The sequence below is a fragment of the Microtus oregoni genome, unplaced genomic scaffold (genome assembly GCF_018167655.1).
Source record: "Microtus oregoni isolate MIOR12 unplaced genomic scaffold, Mior012 000003F_ref0000135, whole genome shotgun sequence".
NCBI classification, from domain to species: domain Eukaryota; kingdom Metazoa; phylum Chordata; class Mammalia; order Rodentia; family Cricetidae; genus Microtus; species Microtus oregoni.
The window spans coordinates 3,256,606-3,274,377 of record NW_024543062.1 but is presented as its reverse complement, the minus strand read 5'-3'; the positions used below and the strand labels follow the sequence as shown (position 1 = coordinate 3,274,377).

The 17,772-nt window shown below is 54.6% G+C and overlaps 1 protein-coding gene across 4 annotated transcripts in view; it reads left to right on the top strand.

The window, feature by feature from the left end:
• Elfn1 (extracellular leucine rich repeat and fibronectin type III domain containing 1) overlaps positions 1-17,487 on the top strand; it is a 64,394-nt gene extending 46,907 nt beyond the window's left edge. For 3 of the 4 annotated variants that reach the window (XM_041646310.1, XM_041646318.1, XM_041646302.1), the window contains exon 2: positions 14,297-17,487. In XM_041646310.1, the coding sequence (XP_041502244.1) occupies positions 14,568-17,057 (2,490 nt within the window). In that variant the 5' untranslated portion in view covers positions 14,297-14,567 and the 3' untranslated portion in view covers positions 17,058-17,487. The remainder of the gene's footprint in view (positions 1-14,296) is intronic. The other variant, XM_041646321.1, reaches the window with a different exon arrangement.
• Positions 17,488-17,772: the final 285 nt, after the last annotated feature.

The window sequence follows — 17,772 nt, the reverse complement described above, 5'->3', positions numbered from 1 at the left end:
ACCCAAACCTGGTGAAGGACTCTGCTGCCGAACTTTGACCTGAGGGACAGCACAGCAGGTGTTTTCAGCAGTGTGCTTGTGGCTGGGTGGTTTGTTTCTTTTTCATTGCTGTATAATGTTCCACAGTATGCGTGCCCTGTGATGCTGCCACCCGATACTCTGGACTCTTGATCCCTCTCTGGCCAGCAGGAACAATCCTGCTGTGTATATCTTCTGACACTTCTTTCACCTTCATCAGGGATTAGACCCAGTTTATCCTTAAAAGTAGTCATGGCAGGAACTCAAGCAGGACAGGAACCTGGAGGCAGGAGCTGATGCAGAGGCCATGGAGGAGTGCTGCTTACTGGCTTGCTCCTCATGGCTTGCTCAGTCTGCTCTCTTATAGAACCCAGGACCAGCAGCCCAGGGGTGGCACCACCCACAATGACTGGACCCTCCACCATCAATCACTAATTAAGACAATGCCCTACAGGCTTGCCTGCAGCCCGATCTTATGGAGGCATTTTATCAACTGAGGCTCCTTCCTTTCCGATCACTCTACCTTGTGTTAAGTTGACATCTAACTGGCCAGCACATGGACCATTGCCGCCTCTATTCTGCTCTGTATATCTCTCTGATATAGACCAAGCTTGCCTCTTCCAAGTTTGTCTTTTGTCTTTCTGTTCCCTGTGGTGACACGGGGTCGCATAAGGTCTTGAGCCACAAATCCTACTAGAAGGAAGTTCTGGATCTTACTGTAGGATCTTCAAACTTGTCACAGTATGGGTGGGAACAGAACCCATAGACTGCCCTAAGACTCATCAGGTCCAAGAGAGTTCAAGCTGGAATCTGGGAGGCTGCCTAGGGTCTTCCAGAGTAGAGGTGGGAAGTGACCCTGCCCAGCCCCCTAAGGTAGGTGCAGGACACCTGCCTGGTGTTGGCAGAAAGAACGGGATAGTGGCCTCAGAGGAAGACTGGAAGCGTTAAATCCTGCCTCTGCCGGCCCTGAGATCCTAGCAGCAGTGTGGGTCTTCTGTGGAGAGCAGAAAGATGGCAGTGTGTGTGTGTGTGTGTGTGTGTGTGTGTGTGTGTGCGTGTGTGTCAGAAAAGCCAGGGGGCTCTGGCTAGGAAATGTGTGGCCTAGAAGCTGCTGCCTGTGGGTGGCAGGTGAAACACATGGACTCAGAGACAAGGGCAGATAGGCAGGGAGCCATGGGCCTGGATTAAAGCCCCAAGGGCTTCATCAGGAAGCCAGCCTGGTGTGACCCTGGGGCTGTGCTCACAACCCCAGCTGGGTGACTTCCAGGCCCAACTTTGATAGCAAAGATGGAAGGTTCCCAGCTGCCAGCCTGGCGGCTGAGCTCCTACTGCGAGACAGGAGGCAGACGTGCGCGCGCGGCGTGCAGCGATGGTTAGGCTTGGGCACAGCGCTTGGAGTCAGGAACCAGGGCTGCAAACTTGCTCATGAAGTCACATGCGCATACACACTGGCCCTGGCAATTCTCAGGTTAGAAAGTTCTGGACTTGCGACTCTCATCTCTGTCCTGACTGTCCTAGGCTGTGGTCACTCCACCCCAGGAGAGTAAAAGGGATAGACTTTTATTCTGGTGGGGAGATCCCCTCAGGCTCTGACATAGCTAGAAGCTGTGTAACTCGGCTAGGCTTAACTTTTGTTCTTTCCAGTGGAAGAGACTGAAGGGAGCTGGTGGCTCTCAAGGGTTCATAGTGGCCAGGGACCCTCCTAGGGATGACCCTATAATCCCCAGATTTCTCGTCAGCTCAGCCCCCCGAGGAGAGCTTTTACCCCCACTCTCTGACTCCAAATTCTTCCATCTGCCTGAGGACTCCAAACTCATTTTTCTTCAGCTTCCCTAGTAAAAACCTTTTACCTGTTGGTTGGAGAAGCCAGAGCTCCAGGGACCCTGATCTCAGAGCCCCAGGTCCTAGAAGGAAGCTGTGTTCTTAAGGAGTACACGTGGCCTGAGCAAGACCCACTCACCTGTGACCTCCACATCCCGCCTTCCCAACCCATGGTGAGGGACCGGGTGGCGCTCCACCCCTCCACCCCTGCTCTGGACCCTCTGCCCTGGTCCCCTTCTCATCGCTGCACCCCTGTTTGCCCTGCACTCTGGCGCAGCTCTCCAGTCTCTGCACCCTCCCGCCCTGCACCATTCTCTGCGTTATTTGTTGCTTTTGGTTTATTTGTTTTTCAGCCTTGGAGAGCTGTATGACTTCATAGAAAGCCATGCCCTGCTCCAGCTAGGTGCATTCTGTGTTCTTCCGGCAAGCCACCACACCTGTCTTCCTCCACCCACTCCCCTCCTGAACCTCAGCCATCTTCCCTCTTTCCCTCCCATCCCCCACTCCCACCACAAGCTACAGTGCCTAGGAGCCCGTGATATGGTGGTGTGAATTCCACGGGTGGGTGGCTCTCTTAGGAGATCCCTTCATTGTCTCTGTTTTTTAAGAGAGGAGACAGAAGTCAGAATGACTGAGCACTTTCTCCCTAGGGAGCTGAAGGCCTGCAGCTGCTCACTCTCTGCCCTGTGCAGGACCACACTGTACTGACTGTCCCCCTGTGCCATGCATGGCCGTAGAAACCCTCAATACTAATTGTCATGGTGGCCTTGCTCACACTTCATAGCTGGCCCACCTGTCAGAGAGGTGGAATGAGGGTCGGAGGAGTTCAGGAGCATCCTTGGGGCTGGGCAGCTGGGCCCCTGGGTGAAGAAGTGTGGGGACCTGAATTCAGGTCCCGAGGACTCATATAAAAAGCTGGGTGTGGAGGCACATCTTGTAATCCCAGTGCTGAGGAGGCTGAGACAGGAGGATCCCCACGGCACTCTGGTCGGCCAGTCTACCCTATCTGGCTAGTGAGAGACTCTCTCCAAAAATAAAGTTGACAGAGTAATGCTAGCCTAGGTTACCTCTAGCCTACCCCACCACACACACACACACACACACACACACACACACACACACACACGAGGAGAAGTGGTGGTTTTCAGGGAAGCCTATGGCTGGCAGGTGTCCCAGTCAGGAGGAAAAAAAGGCTCAATAGCTTCAGGGTCCTGGCTTGTGCTCATAGTGTTGCCTGGAGTCCCTGCGGCAGCCTCCACCTCAGCATGAGAACCATGAGGCCACTCAGCATGGCTCTGAGGACTGGGGACTCCCCTCAGCAGATAGCAGACAGGAAGGGAAGCTGGGGGGTGGAGCCACCACCTGCCCTGTCCCTGGCATGTGATGTGCAGACTCTGGGGCTGCTGTTGCTGGGTAACAAGTGGTCCAGCAGCTGTTCCACATTGAGGTTTGTGAGTCAAAGGCTCAGGGAAGGGATTGGTGGCACTGCTGGCTCTGTTCAGCGTTGGTGCTTTGCCCCCATCTAGGCACCGAGGAGGCCTTGGCCTCCACCCCCTACTTCCCACACAGCATGTACACCCACAGTGGTACGGCATGGAAGGCACTTTCAGGACATGCTGGCCTCACTGTAGGTTGATTCCGGTTGATTTAGCTAGCTCTGTGGTGGCCTGGGAAGCCTTAGGCTGGCCTGGGTTCAGGGATGCCAAGGTAGAGACACCCTAGCAACCACAGGAGGTGACATTGCTGCTGTACTTCATAAACAGCCCTGGCTGGGAGCTCTGACGCTGCACATGGTGTCCGTTTGTCTGTCAGTTAGGAGGGATGAGCCATGGGCTCTCAGGGTCTTCTGTTTCTTCTTGTATATCTGCAGTACCCTCGGTGTGTCTTGTTCATGCACAGATGTCCTTGAGCCTTGCCCTGTGGGTCCTAGAGAGGGCCACAGGCAGTGACCCCCCAAACCAGACCTCACTAGTTGAGGGTTGTCTCCCCAAAGGTCCCCACAACCCCCCCCCCCAACTGCTCTTGCATCTGCCAAGGAAGGTCCCTTTCGAGTTCCTAATGTGTTCTCAGAGATTACCCTGTCTCCTGCCCTTCTGTGGGTGCTGGTCTAGGTTAGGGATGCTCACTCACACAGCCCCACAGAAAGAACCAGAATCCCTGAGAGTGGGGGGTTCCCCTCCAAGAACATCAGAGACTGAGCCCACGACCACCTGGGGGTGTAGGAAAGGCCACACACTCCCAAAGTGGCAAAGACACCCCAGAAATGAACCCCCCCTACACACTATCCCTGCCCATGAATGCCATCCAAATCACCTTGGGAAGACAAGAGCAGACACAGGCGCGGGTCTGAAGACTATCAGAGAGATGATCCGCCTCGATTATACAGGATTCATACAAAGATTTTGGAGACGGCCTCGAGCTAGAGCAATCTATTAATAAAATATATAATACCAATCAGCTAGCCAGCACACCGTGTTAATAAATGACAAAGGGCATTTGACCAAGCTCTGGTGCCAACTTCTGGCTTTAAAGTAACAGCTAAAAATAGGTATGAGGAAGCACTTTGCTATCAGAGTAGAGCATCTGCCCCAGCCAAGACTGTTCTAAATGATGGCATTAAGAAAAAATCATTCCTGTTCAAAAACTTTTATTAGAAAAAAAGACAGCACCTTTCTCTTTGTGCTGTGACAGTAGACATAGCAATAAGACAGGAAAGCGAAATGAACGGCCGTCTCTAGGAAAAATTGTAATTATTTGCCATCCGCGTGATTTGAGACCCAAGAGAAGCAACTGAAAAAAATAATTTAATATATGAATTTAATATGAAGGTACACAGCCAGAGAGAAAACACATAACACAGATCAATAACTTTCATTTGCGCTAAAGAACAAGTGATCCGAACAAGTAATGAAATAATTGGTCCCCCACTTGAGATGGGTACAGTAAAACAGCAGCACTGGAGCCCCAAGGAATTTCCAGAAAATTTGACAAGAAAAATTTAGGATCATTACAAAGAGCTCGATAATGTCTTCCTGGGGGACAGGAAGACAAAATAACAATGCGAAGAGGCTTGCTGGAACGTTCCCTGGAAGTTACTCCAGAATTAATTCACAGTCGGCACTAGGTGGCCAGTTTGGGAAAACAATAGAGACCCGCGGATGGGGTGGACTCCCAGTGCCCAGGAGGTAGAAGCAGGAAGAGGGAGAGTTTCAGGCCAGCCTGGGCTACACAGGGAGACTTTGTCTCAAAACAACTATTCCCTCCCCTAAAAATGAATATCCAAAAAGATAAAGAACTGGGCCTAGGGGTGTGGCTCAGTCAGCCGAGGGCTTGCCTGGTATGTAGGAAGCCCTGGCTTCTGTCTTCAGTACCACACAAATGGGGTGTGTGAGGCATCCCCACAATCCCAGCATCTGGGAGGCGAAGGCAGGAGGATCAAAAGCTGAAGGCTATCCTTGGCTACATAGGGGAGCTTGAGGCCAGCCTGCGCTGCATGAGATCCTGTCCAAAAAAAAAAAAAGGCAGAATTAAGAAATCAGGATATATGAACAATTTAGTTACAATGTTTGTCTTCCTAAATATGAAGGACAGAGGTGACCAGTGACAGAAAGTGTGCAGTTTGGTGAAAGGAGAGGCAGGGAATGTCCTGGGGGACCATCTCCTGAGGCTGCCTTCTGCTTTATCTGTGGGTGCATTTCTTATCACTGTGTGTGTGTGTGGTGTTGGTAGCACGTGTGGAGCCCAGAGGCCACCCGCAGGTGTCATTCTTAGAGTACCATCCACCTTGTTTTTTTGAGACAGGATCTCTCGCTGTCCTGGAGCTCACCAAGTAGGTAAGGCTGACTGACCATCCAGCCCCAGGGATCACCTTGGCTTTGCCTCCTTGGCTCAGGGATCACAAGCAAGGGCTACCAGACCTGGCATTTCATGTGGGTTCTGGGGTAGAATCCAGGCCTCTTGCTGTCTGCACAGCGAGCCCTGTGCTGACTAAGCCATCTCCCCAACCCTGGTGGGCTCATTTATGATGCCAGAGAGAGGTCCTGGAGGGCACTTGAAAGCCGTGCAGAGCTGTGGAGGGAGGAAGAGAGGGCGAGATTGGAGAATCAGAAATCAACCAGAAGAAATAGATTAATCAATACATCTTGTCAAGACCATTTGCTGCTACTTAGGAGGGGGGGTGGAGTCAATTCCCATCCTTTTTCTATGCAGAGGAAACATCCCATGTGGCGTGAACATTAAATACGAGACGTCAACTCACACAAGTGTAAGGCGGTGTTCTCTCTGAGGGCAAGCCACTGTCCCCACTCTGCAGAACTGTGGGAGGCAGGGCAGGAGTCTCAAACCCAAGGATCTGGTGACAACGAACCTCCCGTTTCAGCCTCCTGTGAGCTGGGGATGACAGTTGCGAACCACACCTGTCTAGAGGAGCCTCCTTGGTGGCTGACCATCATTCCCTGGCGCCTGTTGGGGTGGACATGGTGTGGCCTCTGGGAGATGACTGGTGACTATGGGAGCTTCCTAGGGGACAGGGCATGCTGGTGATGGCAGTAGTAGACTCTGTTCCACAGTCTAGAAGCAGGTCGAGCCCCAGGGAGGAGGAAAGCCTCTATTCCATTCACCTCCTCAGAACTTACAGCGTGGACAAATGGAGTGTGGGCAGCCACGGGTACGAGTGAGTGGTGTGGGTCCTTTCCCTTCCCGCCCTCTCACTCTGTCAGGAGGTCATAGACTCATATCTGGTGGAGGTGTGTCCCACAGAGGGGCCCGTGGAGGCCCAGACACACACTGGTTCCAGTTACACGTGTCTCAACGCCAATACCCTCAGAAGAGGTTTTGTGCTTTTCTTAATTTCCCTAATTAATGTAACGTTGAAGGACCAATTGCTCACTCATTGTGTGTGTGGGGTCCTGACTGTGTGCAGAGGTCCACATCCACTGTCTTCCTCAGTCACCCCACATTATTTTTGAGACAGGGTCTCTCATGAACCTGATGCTCTCTGATTCAGCTGGACTACGTGGCCAGCGAGCCCCATGGGTCCTCCATCTCCACCTCTCCCTTCTCCACCCAGCACTGGATTTCAGGCATGCACCATGAGACCTGGCTTTGATGTGGGACCCAGGATCGAACCCAGGCCCTCGAGCTCACACAGACACACCTTGCCCGTTGATGTGCTAGCTCCCAGGTAATTGTAAAATCTGAGGGCTGGTGGCTCGTTTACAACCTCAACTCAAAAATGGTGCCCGCTCCCCCGCCAAATCTTTAGTACAATGGAAAATGAGTACAGATCCGACAGCCAAGGTGCCGGTGTCGTAAGGGTTGGCCTGACCCCGTGAGTAGTTTGCGGTTGGTCATTGTGTCTGTACCCAGTGAGATCTGGCCTATGTTGTCCCCTGGGGAGCCAGCCAGTTTTCTGCCATAGCTCCTAGCCTTCCCACCAGGCCGATATCAAACCCCCAAATAGTGTCAGAGTCCCCGAGGTCAGGAGAATTAGAAAGGGGCTTTCTGGAACTCGGGGGCTCTCGGAGGTCAGCATAGTGGTAGGATGAGAACAGCAGACCTCAAAACAACCGGAGAGATTCAGGTCAGACTAAAGATAGAACCTCCTGGCTGCTGGAGTTATGGGGTGTGATGGGACACCCAGACCCATGCTTGCCTTTAAACGAGGCTCTCTGTCTGATAATGGGGAGTGTGGCAGAGTTCCTGGAGAGGGTCACACATTGTCTATCATCTTCAGGGACCAGCCTGGCATCCTCCTCCGAAGATGCCTGCCAGCGCCTGAGCGGGGAGCCTTTGCGGACTGATTTCTCCCTCCAATGGTGCAATACATCATCTTTTTTAATTTAAAAAGATGCCCGGTGGAAGCTTAAGAGACCATTAAGTGTTTGGGTCCCTAATTAACTTCAGAGCAGCCTGGAGCAGCGAGGGAGGGGGGAGGGCCACAGGGAGTGATCTGGGGGCCCCAGCTCTGGTTGGGAAGGAAACTGCAGACCAGACCCTCCCCCCTCCTGCATCCCTGGGCCCCAGCCTCGCGGGGGAGGCTGGATGCTTTGTGTATCTGGCTCCAGCTCCACGGTTCCCTCTGGAACTCTGGAGTGAATCAGGAGACTGTTCATCTTCAAACTGCCTGCTGAATTCTCTTGCTAGTCTCTGTTTCCTGGCTGACTTTCTCTCTCTGAGCCCCCCTCTTTCTCTTTCTCTCCCTCTTTCCCCTCTTCCTTGTTCCACATGCTGAGGTCATCACTGATGATGGCTCTGGTATCTAGTAGATGCTCAGTTAATGTAGATGTGTGTGTGTGTGTGTGTGTGTGTGTGTGTGTGTGTAGTTGTTCTGTCCGCATTCTTGCAGAGTGTTTTCTTCTCTGAGTAGATGGATTGAGACCCCAGTGTTCTTCTACAAGGTCATCTGGTGTTGGACAGTCTCCCCGTCCCTTCAGCCCTCCTTGGTGACCTCTGAGTTCTCACAGGGAGGGGTGTGGTGTGGACAAGGGTATTCTCTAGCCTCCATTTCTCTGGCCAGCTGGAGTACAAAGTCAGGTCCAGCCAAGGTCCAGGGCATGCCAGGCCTGACCCTGTGGCCAGTTCCCAAGGAGCCAGGCTGCTGATTCAGCCATCCTGCAGTCCTGGTCATGCTGAGCTTGAACGGGGGGCAGGGGTGTGTGTACTGGGAGAGCAGGTAGGATCCAGACAACCTTAGTGGGTGATGAGAAAATCCTGAAAGCTGGTGGGGGTCCCTGGGGCCTTTCCTGTGTGGAGCCAGGAGTACACCCATGCTCTGTCCACCCAGGCTGTTTTACAAAATTTCTCTTCTGTCTCTTTAGACCAAGGAGGGTCTAGAACAAAGAGGACAATCCGTACAAAGTTCTAGAAACTTTAAATAGCCAGAAGCATGCTTCTGTACCGTCAACCTAGGAGGCAGAGCCAAGCTCATCTCTACTTGACGGAGTAGGAAGCCGAATGAAGCTCAGAGAGGGTCAGTAACTTTCCCAAGGTCACCCAGGCAGCGCTTGGCCAAACCAACCTTAGCACCCCAACCTGAACTCAGCAGCAAGAGAACAGGCTGGCCCCGGTGTGCTCTTGGCCAGGCCGGGTCCATGCAGCCTCAGCCTCCCAGGCCTGCCCATCATAGCCCGGCAGGCTCTGCCGCAGAGCACTGGACAGTTCTGGCTGGAGCCCTGCGGCAGCGGCGGGCAAGCGGGCGTTAGCAGTAAACATGATCTATTGGCAAAACATTGGAACGGTGAAAAGTTACCGATCGATAGCTCTCTACCTATCTCTCTGTGTCCCGCCCTGGCCCTCAGCCTGTGCTGCCCCTGGGGGGTGCAGGAGGGGAAGGGACGTCCACTTCGTCAGCAGAAGCCTTGGCTCAGCTCCAGCTCTGCCCCGGCGGCTCTTCCTGCTCTATGATCGAAAACAGAGCCATATTTTTAGACACATGTGATCAGTCCCACTCGGCCGCCATGATTATGTAAATCTGACTATAAGAAGTTTAAAAGCCGAGAATGCCATGCGCTACTTCATCACCAGGGAAGGGCCGCGGGGTTGGAATGACAATGCAAGTCCATTGTCCCTGGGGTGCCCTGGGCTACAGAGGTCCTCCATGAGCACCCACGGTGTGTGTGTGTGTGTGTGTGTGTGTGTGTGTGTGTGTGTGTACATAGAGTCATCCCCAGACATGAGGCCCCGGCCCTCTTACTATAGGAAGAATCCTTGCAGATACCCAGTGAATCTCAGGTGTGGAAACTGAGACCTGAAGTTGAACATGGAGGGCCTGGGCAGCACAAGCTTGATTCCCCAGCCTCAGATCCTCTGGCCTCTGGCCACCTATTCTAAGAAGAGAGAAGTGGGAAACAGAGAGAGGAAGAAGTGGATGGGAACAAGTCCGGCCCCTCCCTTGTCACCTTGGACCTCCCCCCCACACCTTGCCCCAACAGCCACCCACTATAGCCTGGCACTGCCTACTCCCCTCTGTCCTGGGACACCCTCCCAGCCCCTGGGGAGGAATGGCTCTGATCACATGACCATGCACCCTCTCCTCCTCCTGCCTGCCTGATGGACTCCTACCCAGCCACTAAGACCGTCCGTCTGATGCCCTGCCCACCCAGCCTGCGGCCCAACTGCGTCTCTCTCCAGCTCTCCTCCCTCCTGCCAGACTGTGTGTCCCTCTGTGTATGGTCCTTTGAGGGGCCTTTGCTGTTCTTAAACGCCACGCCTAGCATCCCCCTGCTGTGGGGGAGAGCATGGCATGGAGCAGGGTGGGACCGGAAGTTGTCTTGCTGCCCAGTCCTTTTAGTCTACAAGTCAGCTGCCTAATGAAAGCCTATTAGGAAAACCACTAAAACCACTCTGTTCATTCCTAGGTCTCTTTGAATGCTTCTTTGGCCTGTGATAGGTCTTTCCTCCCTCCCTCCCTCCCTCCCTCCCTTCTGTGTGTGTTCATGTGAGTGCTGATGTGTATGTGTGCATGTAAGCACATGCATATGTACCAACACATGAAGGTCAAAGGTCAACCTCAGGTACCATTCACTTTTTTTTTTGAGACAGGGTAACCTTGGCCTGGAGCTCACTGAGGCTGTCTGGCCCCTGAACCCTGTCGCCCCCTCCCCAGCACTGTGGCTACAACACTTAGCTTTTAATATGAGTTAAGGGGATCTGAATCCAGATCTTCATGCTCATATGGTGAGCCATCTCCCCCTGTGGCATTTCTTTGAGTGACAGGTTGACACCCTCGGCACCTCTGCCATCTCCATCCGGCCAGGTGGTCTGACCCTCATCTCCCAGCATGGCTTCAAAGCCTCCCATGGTGCAAGGCTTCTCCCTCTGGTATCTCAGGGGTCAGAGCTGTCAACTGGTCCTGGTGAGCTGAGCCAGCACCCGGGTTTGGTCCCTGCTCATTGTAAGCAGAATCTATCCTCCAAACTAGGCCTGAGAGCCACTGGTTGGCACAGGTATCTGCACACCTCATCTACAACCTAGGAAATGTCAGGGCTGTGGAGACCCACTGGGGTTCAGCCAAGTGGAGGTGTCAGGGGATAGCATTGGGCAGTCCAGCTGAGGGTCAGCCACAGGGCCACTTGAGAGCCCAACTTCAGGGACAGGAAAGAATACTATGGTGTGGGCGGTGGTGGCGCATGCCTTTAATCCCAGCACTCGGGAGGCAGAGGCAGGTGGATCTCTGTGAATTCGAGACCAGCCTGGTGAACAAGAGCAAGTTCCAGGACAGGCTCCAAAACCACAGAGAAACCCTGTCTCGAAAAACCAAAAAAAAAAAAAAAAAAGAATACCATGGTGTGAGAAAGACAAGAAGCCAGGGACTGGTGGCCCAGAGGTCACCTGTGACAGTGACGGGAGGCATCACTCTCTTAGATCCAGGGTGGAAACAGCTGGAAAAAGATACAGTCCCAAGGCAGAGGGAAACATGGGTCCCCTAGTGAGGAAGTTTACTGTGGAGGGCAGGCAGAGGTGAACAAGGAAGGAGGCAGATTGAGTGTGTTGCTTATTACCGTGGAAAATTCTGTAAGGATTGGCTGCACTTTTGACACTGGGTATCGACACGTGGGCGGGGGACCCCTGACACAGAATGTGGTCCACTTAAGGATGTGTGTTCTAGATGGGGGGCTGGGCCTGGTGCCGGGATGCAACTCCCTCTTGCAGGGTCTAGACACTGCCTTCCAACCTGGGGTCTGTGGGTTGATGAGTGAGTTACTAAGCACAGAGTGAGAGGAGAAATGAGGGGATGAGAAGGGATTGCAGGGTGAGGTGAGGACCAGGGGAGTGAGTGAATTATGGAATGAGGGAAAGGTTGGCGGGAGAGCTCGGGTTGGAGGTAGGACACCATCCTGGGCCATCAATACCAATACCTATCAAGGCGATTTGACCTGTTCCCTTGATAAGTACTCCCCAGAGTGGCTCCATGGCCTCAGTACTCTGGGACTAGACCCATGGCATCTGCCCTGGCTTCCACCTAATTCTGTGCCTGTGACTCTGGACATTGACCTAAACAGGAAGAGGCATGGGCCAATTCACTGTGCGACCCAGGATGGATCTTACTTTTTGGACCTCAGTTTCCTCTATCTGAAAAACTAAGCATGGAAGGAGAATTTGGGGACCCACAAGGCTGAGGTTGTGGGGTTCCCTGTGAGGCAGAGGCTATGTGAGAGGTGGGTCCGTCTTTCCATGCTTGAGGCGCCGCTGGCCATGATAGAGGGGACAGTCATGGGTTCCTACCCCGGCAGGTACTGAAGATCCCTGCATTGTTGACAAACCTAGGTGTGGGATAGCAGAAGGCTGTGGGGGTGGGGAGGAGACAAGGACTACATGGCTGGAGTCAGGGGCCCTTGAACTCAGAGTGCCCACTGCCATACTGGAACAGGGTGAGACGGAGTAGGGCCTGTTGCCCACACTGTGAGTCAGAGTACAAACAAGGTAAGGGGGGGACAAAAGAGCACCTTGGGGTCCCCACACAGCCTGTCCCATGTGTCTAGGTGAGCATGTGCGTGCAAACCTATGCCTAGGATGACACAGGAGTGCAAATGCCCATGCACACACCTGCAGCTGTGTGCGTAGGAGGCCGACAGACCGCAGGAGACACCACGGCGCCTCTTTGGGCCTGTAATCCTGCTTAACTCGACTTTCAGTTATTTTGAGCAAGAGATTACAGCTGATTAAGATCTCTCGCCAGGCACTACCCCTCCTGGAGGCCAGGAGAGAAAGGCTCTTCCCACCGGGGTCCGTGTCCTCACAACCAACTCCACTGGCCTTTCTCTGGCTTGAGCTCTCCCGTGGTTGTCAGGCTCCGAGGCATGGTGGATACGTTGTGCCACCACTGTGAACTTGACATGGGATGAGGAGCCCAAGGGAATTCCCAGGCCCTTCTGGCTAAGGATCATGCCACCCCCAAGGCTCTATGTCTGCTCACCAGCTCCAGTGCACAAGGTCTAAGCAGAAACCAGGCTGCTGAACCGCAAGGCAGGGTCTGGGTTCCTCTGGATTTCCAGTCTATTCTGTTCGCCTTTCTCCATTAGAAATGGATTCTCTTGGGAGCCAGGTCCCATTTCTGAAGTTTGCAAAGAGGAAAGAAATATATATATATATATTCCTCCTCATTTTAGTCGCCTCGGAGCAGCCTAGTTGCCGCTGTCAATATTGGTGAAATACACTCAGCTGGCTGCTGGCCAGGCCACTGAGCGGTGACAAAGGCAGCTGTAAATCCCTGTATTAACAAGCGAATACCCATTTCTCCATCCCGCAAGTGGGCAGAAGGGGACCAGAGGATAAAGGACTCCAGTTGCCCCATAAGGCATCCTCCCATCACCCCACAGTTCTGTTCTCATGCACTCTGGGCTTTGGGGATTAGGGGGAGGCATAGTCCTGGTCCTCGGGGGGGGGGGCATAGCGGGGGGGGGCATGGGGTAGAGGAGGCTGCTTGTATGTAAACGTGGGGTGGGAGATGGAGGAAGGTGGGCCTCGTCTGGGAAAGTGGAGGATGCCTGGAGAGGACTTTTCTTTTAATTAATTTAAGGAGGTTGTTTTATATTTCTTTATTAATTGTGTGTATGGGAGGTGCAATTTGCGGGAGTTGAATCTCTCCTACCACCATGTGGGTCCTGGGGATTGAACTCAGGTCGTCAGGCTTGGCAGTCATCACCCTGGTCTGCTGAGCCATCTCAGTCTCCCTCAATCCCAGGAGGACTTCTTTGCAAAGTGGGCTGCCCCTCCTCCATTGCCACGAGGGGGACAGCTTCAAGTCCTGGGTGCTCTGTGGGTAGCAGGCCTCAGAGATCAGCCAGCTGGTTCGCTTGGAGAAACTGAGGCCTAGAAGGGGTGGCTTGCCGGGTCATGTGGTGGGGACGGTCACTCGGAGCTCTACTAATGATGAGCCCTGGGTGTGCTGGACCACTCTGCTGCCTCCTAGAGGGCAGAAGGAGAACTGATCCGCCTCAGGCTGGGGACATTGGCTGGGTGTTCGGCACCCTCTGCAGGCGGCTCTGAAGGTGCTGTGACTGGCCCTTCTTGGGGAGAAGTGACATCCAAGAACTCCATCCAGGTGGCAGGCATAGTGCCAATGAGTCAATGAGATGGATGTCCTGCCTCAGCCAGCCCTGCCACTCATGGCCTGATGAACTCTGAGTCCTTTCTAGGCTGTTACCCTGCGGACTTGAGCTATGCCCAGTGAACTGTATCATCCCTCAAGATACCTCTGAGCTGGTCACCCTGGGGAGCTGGTCACCCTGGGGACATCGTGTCCGCCTTGCATATGTTTGCCTTGGTGACCCCAGACTCTCTCACCCAGTCCCATGACCTAAGACAGGGTTTCTGTTTCACAGAAAACGTGGGTGGATGGCTTGGCTGAATTCTTCAGTCACCCAGTGACCTTGGACATGAGGGTTATGTGTGTGTGTGTGTGTGTGTGTGTGTGTGTGTGTGTGTGTGACTTACTCTCTTTTCTCTTGTCTTGCAGCAGAGAGTACTTCAGGCACAGGAGCCGGGAGAAGCCACCAGGACACACAGGCCCATGGGAAAGCAGGCCGTGGTCACCTCAGGATCGGGGAGGACGGCGCGAGGCAGTGGGCAGTGAGGGAGCGATCCTCCCTCCCAGGACTTGCACCATGCAGCTTGGGACAGGACATCTCTGACAGTGCAGGCAGTGACCTATTCCACCTCTAAGTCCCCGCGGGGGGCGGGGCACTGCCCAGCCCTCCACCCTGTCCCCACAGGCAGAGTGTCTCGAGATGGCTGGGCATGGGTGGGGCGCACCCTGGGTGCTTGTGGCGGCTGCCACGTTACTGCACGCAGGCGGGCTGGCCCAAGGCGACTGCTGGCTGATCGAGGGTGATAAGGGCTTTGTGTGGCTGGCCATCTGCAGCCAGAACCAACCGCCCTATGAGGCCATCCCCCAACAGATCAACAACACCATCGTGGATTTGCGGCTCAATGAGAACCGTATCCGCAGTGTGCACTATGCCTCCCTGAGCCGCTTTGGGAACCTCACATACCTCAACCTCACCAAGAATGAGATCGGTTACATCGAGGATGGGGCCTTCTCCGGCCAGTTCAACCTCCAGGTGCTGCAGCTGGGATACAACCGGCTGCGCAACCTTACGGAGGGCATGCTGCGGGGCCTGAGCAAACTCGAGTACCTGTACCTGCAGGCCAACCTCATCGAGGTGGTCATGGCTAGCGCCTTCTGGGAGTGTCCCAACATCATGAACATAGACCTCTCCATGAACCGCATCCAGCAGCTGGGCAGCGGCACCTTCGCGGGCCTGGCCAAGCTCTCGGTGTGCGAAATTTACAGTAACCCTTTCTACTGCTCTTGTGAGCTGCTGGGCTTCCTGCGTTGGCTGGCCGCCTTCACCAATGCCACACAGACCCACGACCGGGTACAGTGTGAGTCGCCTCCTGTCTACGCCGGCTACTTCCTGCTGGGCCAGGGCCGCCATGGCCACCAGCGTAGCATCCTCAGCAAACTGCAGTCTGTGTGCACCGAGGACTCCTACACAGCTGAGGTGCTCGGCCCACCTCGCCCGGCGCCAGGCAGATCACAGCCGGGACATTCACCACCGCCACCTCCCCCGGAGCCCAGCGATGTGCCCTGTCCCGATGACGAGTGCTTCTCTGGTGACGGCACCACGCCACTGGTGGTCCTGACGACTCTGGCCACTCAGATGGAGGCTCGTCCCTCCATGAAGGTCAAGCAACTGACCCAAAACTCGGCCACCATCATGGTGCAGTTGCCGAGCCCGTTCAACCGCATGTACACACTGGAGCACTACAACAACAGCAAATCGTTCACCGTGTCCAAGCTGACCCAGCCTCAGGAGGAGATTCGCCTGACCAATCTCTACACGCTCACCAACTACACATACTGCGTGGTCTCCACCAGCTCTGGCACCCATCACAACCACACCTGCCTTACCATCTGCCTGCCCAAGCCGCCCAGCCCCCCTGGCCCCGTGCCCAGCCCCTCCACAGCCACTCACTACATCATGACCATCCTCGGCTGCCTCTTCGGCATGGTGCTGGTTCTGGGCGCTGTTTACTACTGCCTGCGCAAGCGGAGGCGACAGGAGGAGAAACATAAGAAGGCGGTGGCGGCGGCAGCTGGCAGCCTGAAAAAGACCATCATCGAGCTGAAGTATGGGCCTGAGATTGAGGCACCTGGGCTAGCCCCGCTGACCCAGGGCCCGCTGCTTGGCTCTGAGGCTGTGTCTCGAATACCCTACCTGCCAGCCACCACCAGTGACGTGGAGCAGTACAAGCTAGTGGAGAGTAGTGAGACCCCCAAAGCCACCAAGGGGAACTACATTGAAGTACGCACAGGGGAGCCGCCAGAACGCAGGAGCTGTGAGCTGAGCCGGCCTGGCACAGAAAACCAGAGCTCAGTGGCGGAAATCTCCACCATTGCCAAGGAGGTGGACAGGGTCAACCAGATCATTAACAATTGCATCGATGCTCTCAAGTCTGAGTCCACGTCCTTCCAGGGCGCCAAATCGGGGGCCGTGTCCGTGGCTGAGCCGCCGCTGGTACTGCTGTCCGAGCCTCTGGCTAGCAAGCACAGCTTCCTGTCCCCTGTCTACAAAGATGCCTTTGGCCATGGTGGCCTGCAGCGGCACCACAGCGTGGAGGCTGCACCTGGCCCCCCCAGGGCCAGCAGTTCATCCAGCGGTTCTGCGCGTAGCCCTCGCACCTTCCGGGCTGAGGCCACCGGCACACATAAGGCCCCAGCCACTGAGACCAAGTACATTGAAAAAAGCTCACCTGTGCCCGAGACCATCCTCACTGTGACACCCGCAGCCACTGTGCTGCGGGCCGAGGCCGACAAGAGTCGCCAGTATGGCGAGCATCGGCACTCGTACCCCGGCTCCCACCCTGCTGAGCCACCTGCTCCGCCGCCACCTCCGCCCACTCATGAAGGGCTTGGAGGCCGCAAGGCATCCATCCTGGAGCCTCTGACACGGCCACGACCCCGAGACCTCGTCTACTCGCAGCTGTCCCCGCAGTACCACAACCTGAGCTATTCATCCAGCCCCGAGTATACCTGCAGGGCGTCCCCGAGCATCTGGGAGCGCCTCAGACTGAGCCGTAGGAGGCACAAGGATGATGCGGAATTCATGGCGGCTGGCCACGCCCTGCGCAAGAAGGTCCAGTTTGCCAAAGATGAGGACCTGCATGATATCCTAGACTACTGGAAAGGCGTGTCCGCCCAGCACAAGTCCTGAATCTCCCTCCATCCCTCAGCAGGGCCCAAGGCAACCCGGCCCTGTCCTCTCCGAAACTCGTGATGCTCAGTGGACCAAAAAGGATAGACCATCCGCAGCAGCTATCCCTGACTGAGACTCAACACTAAGCCCAACATAAGTGCACAACAAGGGGCTGCTGGGCTCAGCGCCTGGCCTGCAGGGACAGCTTGAGGAGGCCGCAGGTGGCCACAACAATAGATATACTAACTTTCATGTAAACTGTACTGTGCCTGCTGCCTGGTGCAAGCAAGCAAGCCACACACACACACATGCACACACACACTCACACACACATGCACACACACACTCACCACACGCATGCAAACATGCACAAATACACATATACATACACACGCATGCACACACACACATGCACATGCATACACACGCATACACGGGACTTCGGAAAACTGTGTCTTATGGGTGGGGGTGGGGGAGGGGAATTTTTTCCATCTTTTTCCTGTTCTGAGTCTTCTCTTCCTTTTCTCTCTTTCTTCTCTCTTTCCTCTTTCTTTCCTTCCTTTTTAAAAAATATATATATAAAAGTGAAATTCTTAAAAAAAAACCTAAATCACCTATCATGGGGGGGGTGACCAAGTGTGCCAGCTTCATGGCACCCCCTAAATATGACGTTCCAGTCTGTGCAGGGGGGGGGCGTGGAGCTGAGGCAGATGGGCCGCCTGACTTTGGCAGC